This window comes from Strongylocentrotus purpuratus, unplaced genomic scaffold (assembly GCF_000002235.5).
Source record: "Strongylocentrotus purpuratus isolate Spur 01 unplaced genomic scaffold, Spur_5.0 spur5_scaffold_11, whole genome shotgun sequence".
Classification (NCBI taxonomy): Eukaryota; Metazoa; Echinodermata; class Echinoidea; order Camarodonta; family Strongylocentrotidae; genus Strongylocentrotus; species Strongylocentrotus purpuratus.
In genome coordinates this window covers 3,259,469-3,280,321 of record NW_022145596.1, presented here as the reverse complement: position 1 = coordinate 3,280,321, position 20,853 = coordinate 3,259,469, and the positions used below count along the sequence as shown (strand labels likewise).

Below are 20,853 nucleotides of genomic sequence, written 5' to 3'. Positions count from 1 at the left end.
TGATGATTTGTTCGACTTATTTTGGTTTCCGAGTGATCGATTTATGGGGTGGCCGTAAAGAGAGCCTTACAATAACTTCACATTTACACAATAATTGAGTTATCAAAATGTGCCCAAATATGCTAACCCACCACTTTCATTACAAGCTCTTTCTGGTTTAGTTGTCAGGTTCTGGTTAACATTCAAAGACCTTTTTTCAAAGAGCATATCATTCCATAACCAGCAACCCAGCAAAAATACTCAATGATTCATCCTTGATACAGTTACAGATATAGTTCTTTTTTTCATCTTGTTATATGATAACCATCAATAGACTATTTTAGATCAAATTATTTGTATTTTGGTAGGAAAAGTGTGCATTCAAATTTCCAAAGCTCCTACAAGGGAAAAACCTACCAGCAAGGCTATCGACTCAGAAAGGAAGCCAGCGATATTGACACTGCCTTCTGGAAAGGGTACATGTAATATTAATAAACCCTTAAATATATGCCCATACATCCTGGTTCAAAGCATTTAATTTTCTGCAATATCATGCATCAAGTTCATGATTCTATTTCATTTCATAAGCATCAAGATAATCTCATGACACAGCGAAAAAGTATTTATCTTCCGGGCATTTTCTGGTCTTTGAATTTTACATCATCACTTTATTAAATCTATTTTTAAAAAAACACTTCTAGAGGCAATGTTCAGAGGGCAAGATCCCATGTCCTTGCCACAGAAACAAGAATGATTCCAATACAATTTAAGATTTTACACAGGATGGATCCAACATAGAAACATACTACCGGTACGTCTGATCAAGGCTCTCAGATGTGAGTCAGCACTTTATCATAATCAATGTTCATGATCACTCCCAAGTTTTAAGATTTGTTTCATATTAAAACAAATCTCTCACACTTTAATACTGAGCTGAATGTTCTTTTCACAGCCATGATCCATGAGTTTTTGAATTTGAAGTTAAAATTTCTATTGAATTGCAATTGATAAAGTAGACTCCAATTGGTTGTAAGCATTTGCACAGGTCTGACATAAATGATAAATATTATGATTTTCTCCTGTTTACTGTTTCAAATCAACAATCACATAACACCCTTTAAATAAAATATTCAGTATAACAGGAGACCTTACATCTGCAAACATGATGCTCAAATCACCTAACGATCACAGACTCACTTGATCTAGCTAATTTTGTCGAAATTATGAACAAAAATATGTTATTAAAAACCTGAAAGTTTATCAATACTTGAATGAAAGTGGTATATTTTGGCAATTTCCAACAGCAAATATTAAACAATTCGCTCAAGTTTGTGGCTTTGCAATAGATACATATAGAAACATCAATACCACTCATGTGAAGAAAAAAAAATATTCATTGGTATCATTCAGTATCAATAATTGTGACTGCTTCATAGTTTAAAGATAAAGGTGAGTTCTGGTAAAAAAAAGAAAATAAATTCTCACAGAATCAAACGAAACTTACATCAAATGTTCAAGATTACAAATAAATGTCATTTGCCAAACAATTTTGGTAGAAAATGTATACTGGCTGAGTAATGAGCATAGAAAGATTAGGAAATCAAGGTTGGTAGCCCCGACACCATTTGTGTAGTCCTATATACATCTTTCTGTGCACAGTGCTTGTTACTTTACCAAGACTGGGCCAAATATATTATGATTTTAATGACTCCAGAACTTTGCAGTACACACCAATACTTACATGATCAACTTTTTCTGATCCATTTCACACCTTTTCTTTCACAATGCAATTCGATGACCAGAGCTCACCTTTATCTTGAAATGAAAAATCTCCCATTACAAAAATCAGCTGGTATGATCTATATTGCTACAGACCTGCATAATTATCTATTTTAAGTGGGAGATGATCTAGTTATTGTACTCCACTATGAAGAGATAATTATGATTGTCTTTGTCATTGATAATCTGGATGAGTTCTGCTATAATAGGCACCTGAAATATTAAATCTTCATAATAAAATCACAATATATTTGATAAAGGCTTCATAACTACATTGTACAAGTACTGAGTTGAACTTTGACAGATTCTGACGACAAACTGGACAGAAAAAAATATCAATACATGCTTTAATAGAATATGACCATTTCATTATGCTTGGCTGAGAATGAAGAATGTATAAAAGTTGTATCTTTTCAAGGATATGTTTATTATACAATGAACAACAACAATAGAAGCATACCATGTTGGCTATACTATGGTAGCTTTGAAGAGCTGATGAGAAAATACCTGTTTAATCCTTCTGTCTACATGGTCCAGTATGGTCAAAAGCAGCAGTTCCATCAAAGCATCACCCCAAATTTTCAAGCACAATTACTTCTCCATGTCTTGCTTGGTTTTCACAGAGCATAGAAATAAGTCAAATTCTGTGAACATTTCTGCACCTAATTGTACTATGATTCCATCGACTTGGCATTCCTCCAATAATCCACAGAATAGAAAATAAGTGTCTTTTATAAAAACAAATGTCTTTGAATTGCTGATCACTATTTGACGCACCTATTCCAGTCAAGTCCACCACATGCTGCAGACACAATGAAGTATATTACCAACTGAAAAAGAGGATTGATGTAGAAAAATTAGACTTGATGAATTAAATGCCAGATAAAATAATGGATATCAAGCAGGGTCTTTGATAGAAGAAGAAATGATGAAAGGAGGGAGAGACAGCAATGATACAAAAGCTTATAAAATGAATGTGAATAAAAAGAGCTTTCATTAATATTACTGGTATATCCAATTGAAATGAAGCAACCAAACCATCACTTGCTCAGTTACAGTCTCTCACATATCAGGAGTATGCTCTTTATAAAAACTTAAAGTTCCAGTGCAACTATGAAAATACTTTAGTTCCACGACACAAGCTCCAGCAAAAATGTCTCCAAAGTTGATTTCTTTCATGAACTGAACTCCTCAATTGAATCCTGGTACCAACATAAATCTAATCCTAAACCTAATCTGAAACCCAGATGCTCCCCTAGCCATAACCCTATATCTTTGAAGATGTAATCTCAGAGTAAATATCATCAGAGCAAGCGTCAAATCACGGTTTATTTTTTACTGTGGGAAAATTGATTTGTTCCTGCATATCACAAAATATCACTTCTACCATAAATGTAGGACTATTTTTCTTCTGCATCTCTTGAAAAAAGTTACACTAGAAAATTTACAGATATATGCAATTGGTATATTAATCAAGATTAAATATTTTCTCAATAAGGTCTGCATTTGTATTGAATTATCAAGATCTTTAAAAGACAATAACAACATGTACTCTTGATTGTTTTGTTTTTAATAAATAGAATACAAATAAAGAAATCTGGAGGGTATGGATTTTCCTTTCCTTTCCTCTTCATATTTATATTAAAATAGATGACCATTTCATGAAGCAAATTTTGTATTGATTTTGATCAGTACTTTTAAATAAGAACTTTGTCAAATCAATCACAAACTCCTGAGAAGAAATACTGGTACTTACAATTACAACTATTGACAAGATGATGATCAATTTCAAGTTCTTCATGAACATAGATCGGGCCAGGCTTTTACTGCTCTTCTTGAATGTAAGTGACTGAAAGAGATAACATAACATACAATTGGGTACAGATTAAAAAAGGTGTTTATATCAAAAGCATTCGATCTGTTCCTCTGTTTTCTTCTTTTCATTTCTTCGAACCTTCCCCCTCTCTCTCTCGCCCCATCTCTAATCCTCCCTCTTATCCTCTGCCCTTCATCTCACTCATGTCTCTCCTTTTCTCTCAATATGAGTCAGAAAACACATTTATTTTAGTGTATTCATCAATTAATTTCAGTATGTATGATAGAGAGAGAAGATTAAGCTACACATAATAATAATATTACAGAATTTATTACGCGCCATCGATCTAGTAAACTATTCTGAGGTGCAGAGGGAGATTATTACCCTAGCTTTAGCACGGCTGCCATTACAGCGCTCTAGCATTTCAAGGAATTTATTCCTGCCAGTTACCCATTTACATCACCTGGGTTGAGTGTGGCAAAAGTATATCAATGTCTTGCCAAAGGACATTAGTGCCGCGGCGGGTCACGAACCGCAGACCTTGTGATCGACAGTCTGGTGACGTATCCACTCGACCATGACAACTTTACATAGAAAGTAAACAACACCTGTACGGTTTATCTGACAAACACGGTAAATGCCTTGTTTTTCCAGCTGTGGGCACTTGAGCTACTCTTTTTGAAAGCCCATACAATAAAGAAAATCATATGATAGTATCGTGAATGCATGTCAGCACATAGTAAAGTATATAAACTTACTGTGGTTTCTAAGTCTTCCGTTTTATCGATCAAGAGCTCTAACCTTTCTCCTCGATTTGACACAGACTCTAAAAGAGCAAGGAGAAAAACGCATTGAAATGGAGGGGAAAAGAAATATACATGTATCACCCTGAAGGGAACCAACATTCAGAACAGATTTGGAATACTACAGAGTGCTCTAAACAATAACTAACTAAACGGCTTCCCTGATACAACCAATCAAATTTTGTTTTCCAATAATGAAAAATAAACATATGTTTACAAAAATTGATAGATTGATAAATATAAAGTCAAATTTATGTTGTAATTAATTTACTGATTTTACTCAGGTTTTTAAAAAAATATAATGTTGAAGGTCCTATACAGTAATAATCAAATATTGGCAAACATACATTAACCTTGTATTTTATATTATTATTATATACTATTCAAGAGTGTTCAAGGCTGTTTCAGGATATTATCTGCCTTGTGATACTGGCAGTAGTAGACATATGTTGCAACATAGTAATGTTTCTCTCTTTAGAAAAATGGTAAGTATTGGTTAAAGGAATTGTTTGGTCACAAGCATTATTATAAACTTTAATTTACTAAGGAAGAAGTTCATATTAAAAGCATAATTCGGTTTTGGCTTTACAAAGCATGAAATGATAATTTCAGTTTCAACAATCTTGAGGGCAGTTTAACACTACCATCAAAATTAAGCATTAATTCTTACCAATATTTCTGACCATAATTTGATTGAGTTCCTCCAGGTCCTGTTGCACTTCTGACATCCTCGTGTGATCAGACAACGGTTGTGCAAAGTATCTCTGCCAAAAACATCAATTTTTAAACATAGGATATCAACAAAATATTAAACTACAGGATAGTAAGGATTGTATCATTCTCCCCATGAACAGAATGAAATAATCTTCATCTTTTATTCTGTTAGCATCTCACTTTCATATCTGTCATTGATATACACATTTGTTTCTTGGCTATTATTCACTTCAACAGATTACGTGAGTAATAAAATGGTAGATATACTTTCCGTCAACATAAACAAAGTTTGAAAGAAATTCATGTAAAAAATTCACATCAAACTATGATTTTGCCCCTTCTTTTTACTTGATGGTGTACATATCAACTCTCAATCACACTAACTTTGATTAGTCATGGTTATATTGCCACAAAAATTATTTCAAAAATAAGATTCCCCACAATTGCAAGTAAATATGTATCTCATCATGTCTCTTGAAACATTGTTGAGTGTGCAGTATGTGATACAACATGAAGTGGTTTGGGGAGCATACTTGAGTATTATGGAAGTTTGCCTGAGATTGCATCTTTGCAAAGTTCCCCAATAAGTTTCACACCAGATATTTCATAATAGCAAGTAATACTTGTCTCTTAGAAGCATTTAATATAAATGAAAGAGTCAAGGAGGAATTTTCAGTTAAAGTACAGGAAATGAAGGAAAAAGATCTGGCATTCATAGTATCACATCACATGATAGTGATACACCACTTCCTGACAGTTCCAAGATACAATAAACTGACTTTCCAACACTGTCATAAAAAGTACATACATGTAAACAGTTATTTAAATCTATGCTTGAAAGTTTTCTTGTCTTCAACAAGTGGCTGATGCAAGCCAATCCAAAGTCTTATGGACATTAATTTAACACATACAATGATTAAGTGAAGAAATATCCTCCCCCCCCCCCCCCCCCCACAGAAAAAAAATCATATAAATGTTCAAGAAGAAAAATCTTAATCAAAATAAATACAAGTGGCTTTGGAGTAGTCTCACTACATGTATTACTGAGGTGTTGTTTTACATAGATATCTCATACATGTGTATTCATTAAGATTAGCATACCTTCAAGTGCATCCTTATCAGGTTTGATCTAGACAATGCTCCTTCTTATCAGTTCTAAACAAGCAATAAATGCAGTCTAGTCGAAACAGCACAAACAGCAGTAGTAGATCAATGCACAAGATTTCACAGGTTGAAATTCATGTTTACGTATATGCTTGTGTGATATCATATAAGATCAAATTTAATCTCTTATTGAAACAAAGCCCTCTCATGAAAAGGATAACCATCAAATAGAAAACAGAGTTACCTCTTGGGTAATTCCACTGTAAAGTAAATTCAGCCACGGGAGCCGCTTATGAGCGCCTGCATCTGTATCATATCTAATTATTGCGCACGATGTGTTTCCTTTAGTCAGTGTTTATCAATGAATTTAATCAAACTTTGTGTTGTTCTTGGATTCCTCTTCTTTTTGCATTTTCATTATTGTATGTGAAGTATCTTTTTTAACACTTATGGGCACAATTTGTCTGCAATTCTTGTTCTTTCTGCTTTAATAAACATGTTGAAAATAATGAGCAAACTCCCATTGTGGGCATTTGTTGTTTACTTGACTTACAATTTGTGCAGCTAGTACTCTTGAGAATTCACTGTTCATTGCAAAAGGAAGCGCTGTATGTACTCTGGACCCATAGGTAGCCGTGAATCTATGAGTAGGATAATACAAATACAACATGAACTCTAAAATTATCTACAGGAAAGTTTGTTTCAGTTTCTATTTAAAATACACATAAATTCAATGACACTTAAACTTGAAAGATAGCAATTTAGATACATGTTTCTTTGTTGAAATGATGGCATTTCCCCAGAAGTTCTTTTTGACTGAATTATTTTTTCAAACTATTTTAAACCTGGAATAATCCTGTAGCAAATGACGACAAGAAAATTTGCATTATTAATGCAAGGGTAATAAATGAAATAAGTATAATCTCACAGAATTTAAGCTGATATTCAGTAAACAAAATCAATAACACCTGCCATCCTAATTCAATATAAATAATGTATCTAATTATTGAGTAAAGAGCAAAACAACAACAAAACAGAGACAAATTTACCAACAGGCCAATCAAGACAATGTACACTTTTCAGCAAGTCTTTGGCAAGATTGTTGAAACTTTCCTGTCACATTCAATCCTTTTGATACTTTAGAGTAAATAAGCTAGAAATAGTTAGAGCCCACTTATCTCAAACTAAAAATGCAGTTCCATTATAAAAAATCAAAGAAAAAAAAAGAACTTTCATCTCAAAAACTTCAAATTACAATTAGAAATAAAGGAATGAACAAATCCTTACTTCTTCTTGATCTCCTGTAGAAATGCAAATGCTCTTGATCTTTCAAAGTCCTGAAAAGAATAAAAACAAAGACTTAAAGAAAATCCATAGAAATATGAAATAAAAACACTTTTGATTATCTTTCTCTTTCTCCATTCATTAAACATTATTTTGTTGTCAAACATTGCATTAAATCATTACAGAAACCTGGAAATCTGCAGACAGCATTTGTTATGATTCCCTTCCAGTCATGCAGAATAATTTCAATCTTCAAGCAAACTGCTATAATGACACATTGTGTGTAACTTAAAAAAGGAAAATGCTGGTTTCAATAAGTCTATTTTTACATTTGTAGCATTTCAATCTAAGGGCCCAATCAGGTCAAGGAAAACATGTAAATAACTGTACCAGATAAACAGACAAATCTGTTAAACGAAAATGAAGAAATCATATGAAAGTCTATGGAAATTGGAAAACTGATCTAGGGATACTTTACTTCTTTCTTTCTTTTTTTCTTTTCCTATGCATCCAAATCCACAAGAATACATGGAAATTTGTTTTGGTCACACATTGTAAAAATATGTAATAAATATATGAGAAACTATATCGTTGTGTTTATAATCATAGAAGAACCATCAAAATATTCTAGTTATTACACATTGATAATGATGAAAAGGATCTGCACATCTTGGGTCTAAGAAAAGAACTCACATCATCTGTGATGCACATATAGATAATCCTCTCATCTGAGACATAATGAAAGAGGTAGGCTCCATGTGAGTAGGTCAGCTTGGCATTCTGCGGAGGAATCTTCATCAGGACTTGTTCCGTCACCTCCGTGAAGTTTCCCTGGCAGGCCGCATAGTTTGCAAGCACCGTGGTGCCGCGGGCGATGACGGCGTAAAGGATCGGCATCTCGTCTCCGTCGAAAGGTCTCCTGTATATCTGACTAAGACCATCCACAGGGGACTCTGAAAGGTAAGAGAGATAGGAACGCTTCTGAGTTGGAGCAGGTGCCATTTGTTGTCCCTAAACGTGTAATTCTGCTAAACATCCACTACAACAGGCTCGTGTTATTCCCACACAGGTAATTTATATGAAGCGATAGGTTCCAAATAATCAAAACTAGCAAAACAACTTGGCTTGTCATCTAGGGAATGGGATGCTTGTCAGTGCAATACCGGTATGCATACTATGAATGTCCTGTAATAACACAAAGAAGTTCTGCAGCAAACTGCTAAAACACCTGGGTAATTAATTTTTAAGGCATTAATATAGCTGGTAGCCAAGTGCTTGACATAACATAGAGATATTCAATTGCACTGTGCAATGTCATAAGAGGCCAATTAAAACAAAGATCTTTCCATTAAAAACTCTGTTACTGTTACTTGATACAGGATGCCAGCATTATTGTGGTGATTTTATCCTTCATAAAATGTGTACACGAGCATGCCATAGCTCGTGTAATCAAGAAATTATTCTATAACAAATTCAATGTCATCCTTGAACCAATGCCGAATGAAAGATGATTTAATTTTGGGAGATGCGAGTTGGTCTAGTAGTAGTGGTAATGTCCTTGGCACAGTTAACACTATCTTACCCTACATGTACATACTGACTCTGATCAGCCACAAGTTTGAAACTGAGCCAAGTCTTTTGGATGGTAATGTTAAACTTTTGGTCCTAGACGTAAATAATCATATATGCTGGATATGTATCCGTTGAAACCAAATTACACACACACATACACATCATAAACATAGCATACCATCAGATGATGCTGATATTTTCCCCAGAAACTTAGGCCTAGCCCTAGCGCAGGAAAACTCTCAGTCTCAAGAGGTTCTAACAGCTAAATAGCTGATTTTGCAACACTACAAGCACACGCTTTTTTGAACTACTAATCGCTAATGTCATGAAGTCAGCATCAAATTGGCGATGCAAAATCAACCTTATCGAAGATCAGATCATTACAGGTACTTGTATTTCTGGCCACGTTTAACATCGCAAACTCTCAGCAGAGTTAGAGGTGAACATTTTTATAATTAGCCAACATAAGAAAAGTAAGCAAAGGTCTATCACTCCAGTAAAATGTGTTTCGCATTTTTCGTCAGTAACTCTTGATCAGTTTTGAAGTCTGTTGCATCACAGTAGAAATAAGACTCCCTCATCAGCGACGCCGAATTTGCAAGGTTCGTTATGTGCAGGAATGTGTAATTCACAATTGCGTTTTGCTTATACCCTAAAACTCTCCAGACAGCACTATGAAAATGACTGACAAAGAAAGCGGACAAAATATACAGTTCCTCGGGTAGACAAAGGAACATCCCTTCACTGCTATTATGTAAAAAGTGAATATGCATGTGACACCTGTTCTAAACATTTTTACATAATAGCAGTGAAGGGATATTCCTTTGTCTACCTGAGGAACTGTATATTGTCCGCTTTCTTTGTCAGTCATGTTCATAGTGCAGGCTAATGGATAGCTAGTAAGGCTTCGTGATATCAATATCATATTTCATCAACCATGATAAATCACCAAGCCCATAAGGCTAGATGATTCAGTCAGTGATTTGGATCTGTACCGTAAGTGTTTTCATAATGCGCTTTTAATTCAGCCACTGTACTTTCATGTCAGCAAGCTTTTATGCTGTATTTCAACTTGCCACAGCTGGTAATTTATATGTAAGAATTTTTGCAGCTTCTATCAGTTAGTAGATCACACATTTTTTCTACCTTGTAATCTGGACTCTGGACATATTTTGTTGCCATGGTTTGCGTGCATTAGCGTTTCTGGCAGAATAAACATCACAAACTTTTGTCAGAAGTCGGCGTTTTGGCTTTGGCTTAAGGTTAATTTGTGAACCTTTGTTTTTGCAAAGTCAAAATTAGACTGCCACCTTTTCTTGTAAAATTTTCATTGTTCTTGCTTGAATTTTGATCAAAATTTTTGGCACAATTATTGTGATTTCTATGAAACATGGGATGCCATTTGCCTGAAAACTCTTACAGTCAATCGTATACTTCAACTTAAGCAGAACAATGTACACTTGATCGCTGGAAAGCCGGCCACAACTCCAACATCACTCAATTTTGTTTCAGACTTAGACAATCTACTTCTTAATATTACAGTAATGACACTTGTATACTGAAGATAATGAGGCTTGTTTTAGGTCTATATCTGACTTGTTAAAGTTTCTTTTTTAATGAAAAAGAGACTCCAGGGCCAGTGCTTCCACTTATCAAAATAGAGTTTCCTGAAAATGAACACCAAATTTCTTGGAAATTGATGAAATTTTCTGAAGATCTTAAAAATGCCTCTTATGTGGATTTTTGTATTTGTTCCAGAGTGGAACCCCAGGACGCTCTCGAGTCTTAGCAGTTCAGGACCTTAAGACAAATAACCGTCTTGAGCGATAAAAACTATAATCCATCCATTGAAATTTAAATTGTACTACCCCTATTGTGTGCTCTATTTAAAGAGCACAAAAAAGCCCTCAGATTGAGCATTCCATCTTATTTATCAGTAGCAGAACATACCCTTAATACTGGACACAACACTCAATGGGATGATGCCCCCAATATTGACTTTAAAATGAACTTCTGGTCAAGAATGGTAGAAGAATCCATCTGTATAAAAAATTAATCCTTGAATAAATAAATAAAGTCTCTGGCTATTAATTTCAACCTATCTCTGTCTGCTCCAGTGATTTTAAGGCAGATAACAGCGAGAAATAGTGTGAGTAGTTCAAAGTCCAAAAGAGGGGACGAAACCTTGCCTATTAAATATTAAGGTTGGTAGAAGGTTTTAAAACAACAGGAAACACACACCATCTCCCGAGCCAAGGAGAATTTTGTACAACAAAAGGTTGTCTTGGAAACCACTTCTTTCTTTACGGATGGGGCCAGCCTTTGCATTGAGAGGTGGAGCCCCAGAAAATTCTTTAATTTTTCAACAATATATGGCAAATTCAAAATTGGCGTCCTGAGAAATGGAAATTGTAATAGCCCTTTTCATTTCATTTTAGAAATAACCCTTCTCTCTCTCTCTTTCTCTTAAAGACAATTCTATAAAAACTCTTTTTGTTGAGTCAACTCTACGTAAAATTTATGTGATCTGTATGTGTAAATTTAAGTTTCATATTGTTCCTTTTCTCTCTCTCCCTCCTTTTCCTCCACTTTCTATCTTCTTTTTATTTACATTATTGTCGCTTTCTTTCCTCCTTTTTCTTTTGTTCTCTCTTTCCCCCCATTTTCATGTATTTAGGCTGCCAAAAAGGGAGGGCCAGGGCCGAATCCCCCCTCCCCCTCCTCCGATCCTATGATTCATTCATTGGTGCAGCCGTGCAGGCTATATGCATAACTTGCGTGGGATTTGGTTTCCATCTTATCAAATACGTAGCCGACCCATTACTAAGAGTAGCGATTATATTTCTTCTTTTTTCCCTTCTCCCTCTCTTTACTTTTCCTCTCTTCTTCTCTTCCTTTTCTTCCATCACTCTCTCTTCCTCCTTAATTCTCTTAAGCCGCCATGAAAGGGGCCTGCGACCGGATGCTGACCCGACTTTTAGAAGCTACATTGGAAACCTTTGTCTTTGCAATGTCAAAATTACACTGCCACCTTTTCTTGTGAAATTGACATTGCTTGATTTTAGACATTTTGGGCACACTTTACAAGTGGACATCAAACATAAGGAGAACATAAAAGAAAATTCTTGTAAATTTTAAGTGACATTAGAGAGGCCAATACCCGGGCGTAAGGCTTCTACACCTATGATTTGTGTGCTCGTCGTCCACTTAAAAAAATTAGCAGAAAGAAATAAAAGATATAAAATAAAAATTGATTGAAATAAAAAAAGAAAATACAATTATACATTCCACAACATACCTTTAATCACAGATCTGTAACAGTCTTTCACAATTTGTTGACAATCTTGCAGATTTTGACATATTTGAATCCAATAATTGTGGTAGCAGAAGAACATAACACGCACACAGAACTGACTAAGAAAATCCTAGAGGGCGCAGAGGTTTGCTCACTAAAATCCTTCTCATTGGCAGAAGGTAGACCCTAAAAATATGGAATCCGATTTAAGTCAAAGAACTTTTGATAGAGATTAACATATCAGATGTTCACAAATGCCACTTCTAACAGCTAGAAAATATAAAGAAAAAAGATTATATCTTTTTAAATACATATTTTTACAAACTGGACATTGGAAGATAGATAGAGTACGATGTTTACGTCAATCTTGCGTTGGTTTGGGCCCGATAGCTACAGCCATCTCAAATTGAGAAGGAAAACTGTGAACAGTGATGTCATTGTTCAAGCCAAAAATAGAGGTCTTGCGACATCATAATATGAATATGTATGAGCTCCGGTCACATCACGCGCCAAACAAATGTAGCGTAGTCTCACACGCAGTACCTTATTCTCACAGCACTAGACACGAGTGTCGCGCTCGTACAGTAAGTCATATATGAGAAATGTTACAAATGATATTTCAGTAAAAAATGTCTATGTGAGCAGTCTATACTCCAATTGAGAAGTTTGGTTGAAAAGACACGATTGGATGATGATGCGAGTGCATGATACATAGTTGTCACGTATAGCTAGAGCTAGAGAGAGAAAGAGATATCCAGGTACGTATGCGATATGCACGCATAGTATCATTCCGGGGATTAAATAATGTGTTGCGCTGATTTTGGAGGTCGTTCTTGTTGATTGTACAGTAGATCTCCGACCGAATCATAAGGAATACTTATGAGGAAATCAAGTTATTGGAATAAGGTAAATATCAATGAATTAGATCTATTTCTTTCCTGCCAATTTTGATATCTTTTCTTCATTTTTTAACCTTCGCCTTCGGTTCGTAGTAGTAGTAGTAGAAGATGTAGTCGTACGCACATTGATGGCTGGATTTCAGCCTGGATCGGGGCTTGCCTGTGTCGGTGTGTTCATGTGCGAACGATTCAAGGCTAGCCGTAGACGAGTGAATGTACTTTTGCGCGAAGTTTTAAACGTAATTGTGGACTTTGTCCGGGCAATGACACGCCTATCCCCATGGGCCTGTCTAATGATGAACGTAATTTTGCGACATGAAATATGATTGTTTCAAGGCTCTTACGGACAGATTAGGGTAGAAGAAACCTCCAACTTCAGAGCTGGATATCTCTATTTTATGGAACTTCTTGAATCGGCAGATGGGTGAGTTGTCTTACATGTAGTTAAAGAAAATACTTTCTTTCAAACTTTGTTTTATTATAAATAAATTAGTAATTAAAAAGTTAGATTTTGGTATTGGCCTCCCTAGCGACATGTCAGGTGCGCATACTTCCAAGAGTCCCCTTTAATACTAATCCATCTTTTGTTGGCAGATGTGCATTTGTAAGGGGGATAAATTAATCAATGAGCACTAGCGACCTGGACATGGACAATCGTGTCACATGCATGTAGAAATCGGTCAATGAGAGCGTGTAAAGTCACTCATACAGCGCTCGATGAGCAAAGTTCTTCGTGCCCAACCCGCTGTTTGAATCGTTTTTAGAAGCTGACTCTGGAGCTCCACCCCTTGGCTTGCCTTTACTTAAGGCTTTAGCGTCGGGTCGGAGCTCCCTGGAGTTATAAATAGGGAGGCCAATGCCCAAATCTAACTTTTTAATTACTAATTTGTTTATAATAAAACTAAGATTAAAAGAAAGCATTTACCTTCACTAAGAAAATTCACCCATCTGCCGACTCCAGAAGTTCCATCGAATAGGAGATATCCAGCTTTTAAGAACTCCCTTCCTTCTACGGCTGACCGTCCGTAAGAGCCTTGAAACAATCAATTTCATGGTCCCAAATATTACGTCGAGAATTAGACAGGCCCGAGGGAATGGGCTTGTCATCATGGTCATTGCCTGGACAACAAGTTCAAAACTTCGCGCGAAAGTACATTCATCATCACCGGCTAGCCTTGAATTAGTCGCACACACCGACACAGTACTACAGGCCGTCCAGGTACGGTAATTGCATGCAAGCCGCAATCGAGCCATGCTAGCCATGCCATGGCATGGAGGGTCAAAACTTAAAACATAATGAGAGAAAGCTCGAAAGCCACTCATTGTAAAGTAAGAAAATGATTGAAATAAATAAATAGGCCTACCTTAGTTTGTATTCCAATTATTTCCTCATGAGTAAAGATCAATTTGACACTATCAACGATCGATAAATCCACGATCGATAAATCCAACTTGCACAGAACTTTGCAGCAAACACAATACGGAATCAAACATAGTCAATAGGACTGCACGCATTGATAGACGTGTACTGACGGAGATATTTCTCTCCCTCTCTCTCTCTCTCTCACTAACCATATGATGATATGATTGATATCATACACTAACACACACACGTTCAAACCATACATTCATTACACTTCTCAATTGGAGTATAGACTGCTCACGTAGACTTTTTTTTTTTTTACTAAAATGTCTTTTTTTACACTTCTCATACATTACTGCACGACACTGGTGTCTGGTGCTGAGAAAAAGGTACTATGTGTGAGACTACGTCAAATTTGTTTTGCGCGCGATGAGACCGGACCTCATACATATTCATATTATGATGTCGCAAGACTTCTATTTTGGGCTGGAACAATGACGTATCTGTTCACAGTTTTGCTCCCCAATTTGAGATGGCTCTAGCTATGGGGCTCAAACCAACGCAAGATTGACAAAAACATCGTACTCTATCTACCTTCGTATGTGCAGTTTGTAAAAATCTGCAATTAAAAAGATATAATTGTTTTTCGTTATATTTTCTAGTTGTTAAAAGTGACATTTGTGCACAACTGATATGTTAATCTCTATCAAAAGTTCTTTGATATTAAATTGATTCCATATTTTTAGGCTCTACCTTCAGTCATTGAGAAGGATTTTAGTGAGCTAACCTCATCGCCCTCTAGGACCCTTCTAGTTTCTCATATGTGCGCGCCAAGGTCGTCTGCTAACAGAATTATTGGATCTAAAAACGTCAAAATCTGCAAGATCGTCAACAAATGGTGAAAGACCGTTACAGATCCATGATTATAGGTATGTTGTGGAGTGTGTAATTGTGTATTTGTTATACATTTTATTCCATAGATATTTGTTTTCTTTTTTTTCCCCATTTTTTTTCTTCTGGTAATTTTCTGACTTGGACGACGAGCGCACAAATCGTAGGCGTAGAAGCCCTACGCCCGGGCATTGGCCTCCCTATTTAGGCTATTATAAAGAGAGGAGCCGACTCTACCTATTTAAGAGGATAACGATCAAAAGAGACAGAAATTTTCGGTCTAAGTAAAACCTAATAGGCTAATCCAATTAGACCTAGTCTAGTCTATGTCAAAGGATTACAGATGCAGATCTACTGATCGGGGGCCGAATCCTGCAGTACCAGTGATAGATTGCTTACGCCGCCGGGAGTTCCCCGTGCAAGACACTACAGGTTACGTCTCTTCTTCAGGGATAATCCCTATCATTAGCAGATGCTACGTTAAATGGTTAATAATACTTGAATTGACCTTCACATCATGAGAAAACATGGCAGATTACGAAATGTGAATGGTTAATATCAAATTTATTTGTAGTATAATTATTTCATTCAATATGTTTTACTTACAAATATAAACAGAGTTTCTGATGTTCTTCCGGAGTTAGATCAGCTAAATTCTGCTCTCGTGATTGCTTGCTTGAACGCACCCGTACGTGTGCGTCACTATTGGGTATTACATCTATTGCATTAAATTGCGTACGTATTAACGCCCGTACGAATTTATTATTGTCTATTTGCAAGATCAAGAGAGAGAGAGAGAGAGAGAGAGAGAGAGAGAGAGAGAGAGAGAGAGAGAGAGAGTTGAACATTGTGGAAAAATGTTTTCAGAGGGCAACACATCATTTTCTATCTGGCATTATGCCTAGCTTGTGATCTACATTTCCATTACAATGGTCATCAAACCTACTTTTGTGAGTATATTTAATGAAAGGATATGCCAGTCACTTTTTTCTTCTTCTCAAAGGAGAGTTGAAAATGTGAGAATAATGCTGTACTACAGCAGTGGCGGATCCAAGGGGGGGGGGGCAACGGCCGCCCCCCTCCCAATTAGGAAGAAAAGAAGAGAAAAAAGAACGGAGAAGAGAAAAAAGGATTATATTTAAACGTCTTTGGGGCTGGATATGCGCGTGTGGAATGCGCGCTCATTGATAGGGGGGGGGGGGGGGGGGGGGGGGGGGGGGGGGGACTGATCGTATTATAATTTTTAGTTTGTGCACAACTGAGTCGGAATTCGGCTTATTTGAAAAAATACTAGGCATATGCTTGTTTAAGCGGCCGTATAATGCCTGAAAAGGTTAGTGTAAAAGCCGGCCCCCTCGAAAGAGTGGCAGAATGGTAATCAGGAAATTTTGGAGAAGGGGCGCGGCCATACGTAAATGGCAGTCATCAGGTGCATCAATCATAAACATGATTCATGAAGTTTGTTATTAGAAAACAATGTACCATTAAATAAAAAAGTAGCACATGATTTTAGAATGATATCCTCTCAAAACCAGCTCGAAGGGGAAAAAACACCAAAACACAACTTGGATACCACTGGATATCGTTGTATCAGCGCAAATTTGCCCCCTTAAGCGCCGGGGGGGGGGGGGGGGCATCTCCAAAAAAAAAGGTAAAATTAACATGTGTTTTTTTCCACGCCACTGGGTCCAGGGGGCGAAGCTCTCAGAAGCTCAGGGGTTTCATACATCAAATTATCGTCAGATGAGCATATTTTATACCTTATTTGTGACACTGGCAGGTCACGAATTGGCGTGGGGTCCAGGGGGCGGAGCCCCCGGAAGCACAGGGGTTTGGGGCAATAAATTACTGTCAGATGAGCATTAACCCCGCCCCCTGGATCCGCCACTGTAGCAAATACTGACTAAAGACTGCAACACACTGTTAGGCTCTGGAGGGCCCAAGAGTGCAGCGTATAAAAATGCAAAACTCTTCTCGCTCGGGATTGTAGAAAAGTGTGAAAAAAGTATATTGCTTGTTTTTATACTATAGTTTTGCTAAGGAATGTAATGAATCATTATTTTAATACAACAAAACTTCAAGAAAATGTTATGGGGGTAGTCACATCCGTGGGGGTAGTCACTTCCGTCACCTTCACCCCTCTCGTTCACTATGCTCCCTCGCACTGTACTAGCGTACTGATGGGGGGGGGGGGGGCTTGGAAATAAAATTCAAATGAGGTTTATTTCTAATTCGATACCAGTTATTTACAAATGTTGCTGAAATGGAATGGTTTTTCCCTGACCTTCCAGGAGCTCTGCCCCCTGGACCCCACGGCCCCTGGATGCTTATCTGACCGTAATTAAATGCCTAAAACCCCTGAGCTTCATTGGGCTCTGCCCCTGGACCCCACGCCAATTAACGCTCCACTTGCTTCGCTCGCTTTGGTCTACCTGATCGTAAATACTTAAGCCCCCTCACCCACCACCCCCCCCCCCCCCACTTTGAGTAACATTCCTCGTGGACTGCATGTAACATGTACGAGTGGTGGTGTTGCGGATTTTTTTTCTGCCCCCCCCCCCTCCAAACGTTTTTGCTGATTACGCCACTGCTCCCTCGTCCCTCACATTTCGCCCCCCCCCCCCGGTCATGAAAAGAATTCGCCGCCCCTAGGCATGTATACCAACATATTCAAGTTTTAAGCATGATATTACAGCTTCCTGTTTTAAGCATGCTTTTTAAACAAAGTTTGTTCTTGACAACCTGACAGATAGCGCTCTTTCATCAACTTTTTTAGGGATGTAGTGTGGCGATATGATTGGGGCGTGGGGCGGACAGGGTAACAAATACATTTGACTCTAAAAAAACACTGTCGGCCTTACTCCATTTTACAAACTTGATTTTTATCATTGGGAGGGGGGCTGCCATACCCTGCGATTTTTTGAGATGTGCGGATCCATAATTCTTTGATTTCTTTGGTGGTCTCATGAATTAACCTTCTGAAAAGTGTCAACACACTCCAAGAGTCCTCAACTCAAAGACATAAATAAATAAATGGATGCAAAAGCATCTGTCGATGTCGGCAGAGATCTATGGTTGTCGGTCGGGTTCTTGTGGCAGATTTTAAGGTTTCAAATAGGCAAGAAAAAGGAGAAAAGGGAAAGGGAGAAGGGAAACTAAAGGACGAGAAAGAGACAAATCAGGGCTCCCGCGCACCTCCCCCATATTCAGTACCATTGTGAATTCGCAATTCATTGCTGTTGCTGTTTTTTTAATAACGATATAGTTTATAAATAGAAATAATCAAGCAAGTGCATTCTTTGTGCTATAACTGCTCTTCTCTATCCGCTGTATCTTCTTCTTCTTCTGTTAATTAGCTTAAAATTAAGGGCCATTCAGCCTCTACCGATACAGAAGGCTTTGTTCAGATTATTTATTAATTGTATCAATCGTTTTGACACGACATTTTATATTCTTTTGGGCCAAGTGAGTAGGCTGCATGGTGCGGACGGAATGATCATGTTTCTGTGCTCCTATACCCCCCCTCTCTCTCTCTCTCTCTCTCTCTCTCTCTCTATATATATATATATATTGTAGGTTCACCTCAAATTTCTGAGACGTAAACAAATAACAGTGCTGAATTAAGTCACACTGCATTACACCCTCGTCTTCGGATAAAATGCACTTGCCTAAAAACACGCAATCTGTCTGTGAATAATGATTCATGTATTGTGTATAGGCCCTTATTTAAGTGGAAGGTAGAGGGGTAGTGTTAAAATTTAAAAGGCTTTCTGTTCGTAAGTGATCGACAGAGTTTGTGTATTTGATTAGGAGTTATATCATTCCCAGGAACATAGTCATAGCTGATAGGTGTGATATCGAGTCAGTACAATTGCAGACAAACACACATAAAATGAGCATGTTCATGTAAAGGCGCTAAATAAATACCAATATGTATGTATGTATTTATGTATGACACATTCTTAATATTCAGTTTTTCTTCTAAAAAAAGTCCTACGGGGCGATACCCCCCCCCCCCCCGCATACCACACAGAAATGCATGAATTAAAGACAAATTCTAAACATTTAATTTTTCAGTACAAAACAAGTGATTTGGGGCACCCCTCCCCCAAAAAACTTCTTAGCTTCTTCTGACATAGCATCAAGGAATGAATTGAGAAGGAAATGATTCTCCTTTCCTCGGAGAAGCACGCATTATCTTCGTCTTTTATTTAAATGCACTTTCAATACACAAATAGGCCAAGCTGCAAAGTGAATAAGAGAAGAAAATAATTATGCGAGTTTCAATGCTTCATTAAAAAAAGACAGTGATGAAAAAGGCTTACTCATTAGCCCGTATTCTGAAGTCTGGCTGAGTTAAACGCGGGTTTAACTAAACCAGACTTCAGGGGGGTGTTTCATGAAAAAATTAGTCTGTGGTTTTCACTGACTAATACAATTTTCACCGACAATTCTATTGCCACCGACTATTTTCAAGGCCTCTGATTGGTCAAATTTAGTCAGCGCTGACTAAATTGTCAGTGAAAATGATATTAGTCGGTGAAAACCACCGACTCATTGTTTCATGAAACGTCCCCCAGGTCTAAGTTTCATTTCATTTTCATTTAAACCCTAGGTTTAAAGTTAAACCAGACTTCAGAATACTGGCCATTGTGTTTTGAACGGTTCTCCCATATGTCAATGATATCGTTTATTTGTTCTAAGTTTTTGGAGGGGGGCTGGCAAGGTATTTATACCCGATGAGGGTGGTAGCTAGGATGTTAAAAATGCCAACATAATTTGCCTATTTTCATTATCCATTACTTTGGTAAATATGGAAAGGGCCGTCATCCCCAAGGAGCCCCCTATTACGCTCTGACTTGGTTATAGGTAAGTTGTCCAGAAAAAAAAAAGAATCCCTGAATGGCTTGGGCCAGGCTGCGTCCGGGCTGCGTCCGGGCTGCGTCTTTTTCCCCCCTAACCTTGCCATCCTACCGCTGCATTTGATTGGCTCAATAGGAACTCTACGTCATGCACTAGTCATAAATATTCATGATATGCACGCACACCGAATCTGATGCGATATTTGATATTATATACCTCACTTAAGAAATCCAGCCATCTGATTGGTCGAATTGCATTCATAAACTTCAACTGTTCCTGTAAAATTCCCGGTAACCATGCATAAAACATTTAATATTTTTAATAACCATGGTTATTAAAAAAATAGGTCAGCCTCCATGGTTACCCCATAGGTTTACATGTTAAAAAATGGTTTGAGCGATCGAGGATACCGTATGTGTGCGAAGGATTGGTCGGTAATTTCAATACAATTGAATCTCGATCGATCTTACCGACAATTTTATCTTGCATTG

General features: G+C 37.2%; 1 protein-coding gene across 2 annotated transcripts; it reads right to left on the bottom strand.

The window, feature by feature from the left end:
• Positions 1 to 1,727: 1,727 nt before the first annotated feature.
• On the bottom strand, positions 1,728 to 16,188 carry LOC591136 (vesicle-associated membrane protein 7). Of its 2 annotated transcripts, XM_790716.5 has the most exons (8): positions 16,106 to 16,188; positions 8,173 to 8,432; positions 7,483 to 7,532; positions 6,749 to 6,836; positions 5,048 to 5,141; positions 4,333 to 4,400; positions 3,515 to 3,607; positions 1,729 to 2,588 (listed from the first exon to the last, which is right to left on the bottom strand). In XM_790716.5, exons 2-8 carry the CDS (start codon positions 8,374 to 8,376, stop codon positions 2,523 to 2,525), a joined length of 663 nt encoding a protein of 220 aa, XP_795809.2. In that variant the 5' UTR covers positions 8,377 to 8,432; positions 16,106 to 16,188; the 3' UTR covers positions 1,729 to 2,522. The 2 variants fall into 2 exon arrangements, with proteins under 2 accessions (XP_011681933.1, XP_795809.2); XM_011683631.2 differs by lacking the exon at positions 16,106 to 16,188 and having other exon boundaries at positions 1,728 to 2,588; positions 8,173 to 8,687.
• Between the last annotated feature and the right edge of the window lie 4,665 nt (positions 16,189 to 20,853).

Coding starts and splice junctions, on each gene's coding strand:
- LOC591136 (XM_011683631.2), bottom strand. CDS start 8,481: ATGGCACCTGCTCCAACTCAGAAGCGTTCCTATCTCTCTTACCTTTCA. Junction 7,533..8,172: donor ATATGTGCATCACAGATGAT/GTGAGTTCTTTT, acceptor TATTCTTTTCAG/GACTTTGAAAGATCAAGAGC. Junction 4,401..5,047: donor AATTATGGTCAGAAATATTG/GTAAGAATTAAT, acceptor TTGCTCTTTTAG/AGTCTGTGTCAAATCGAGGA.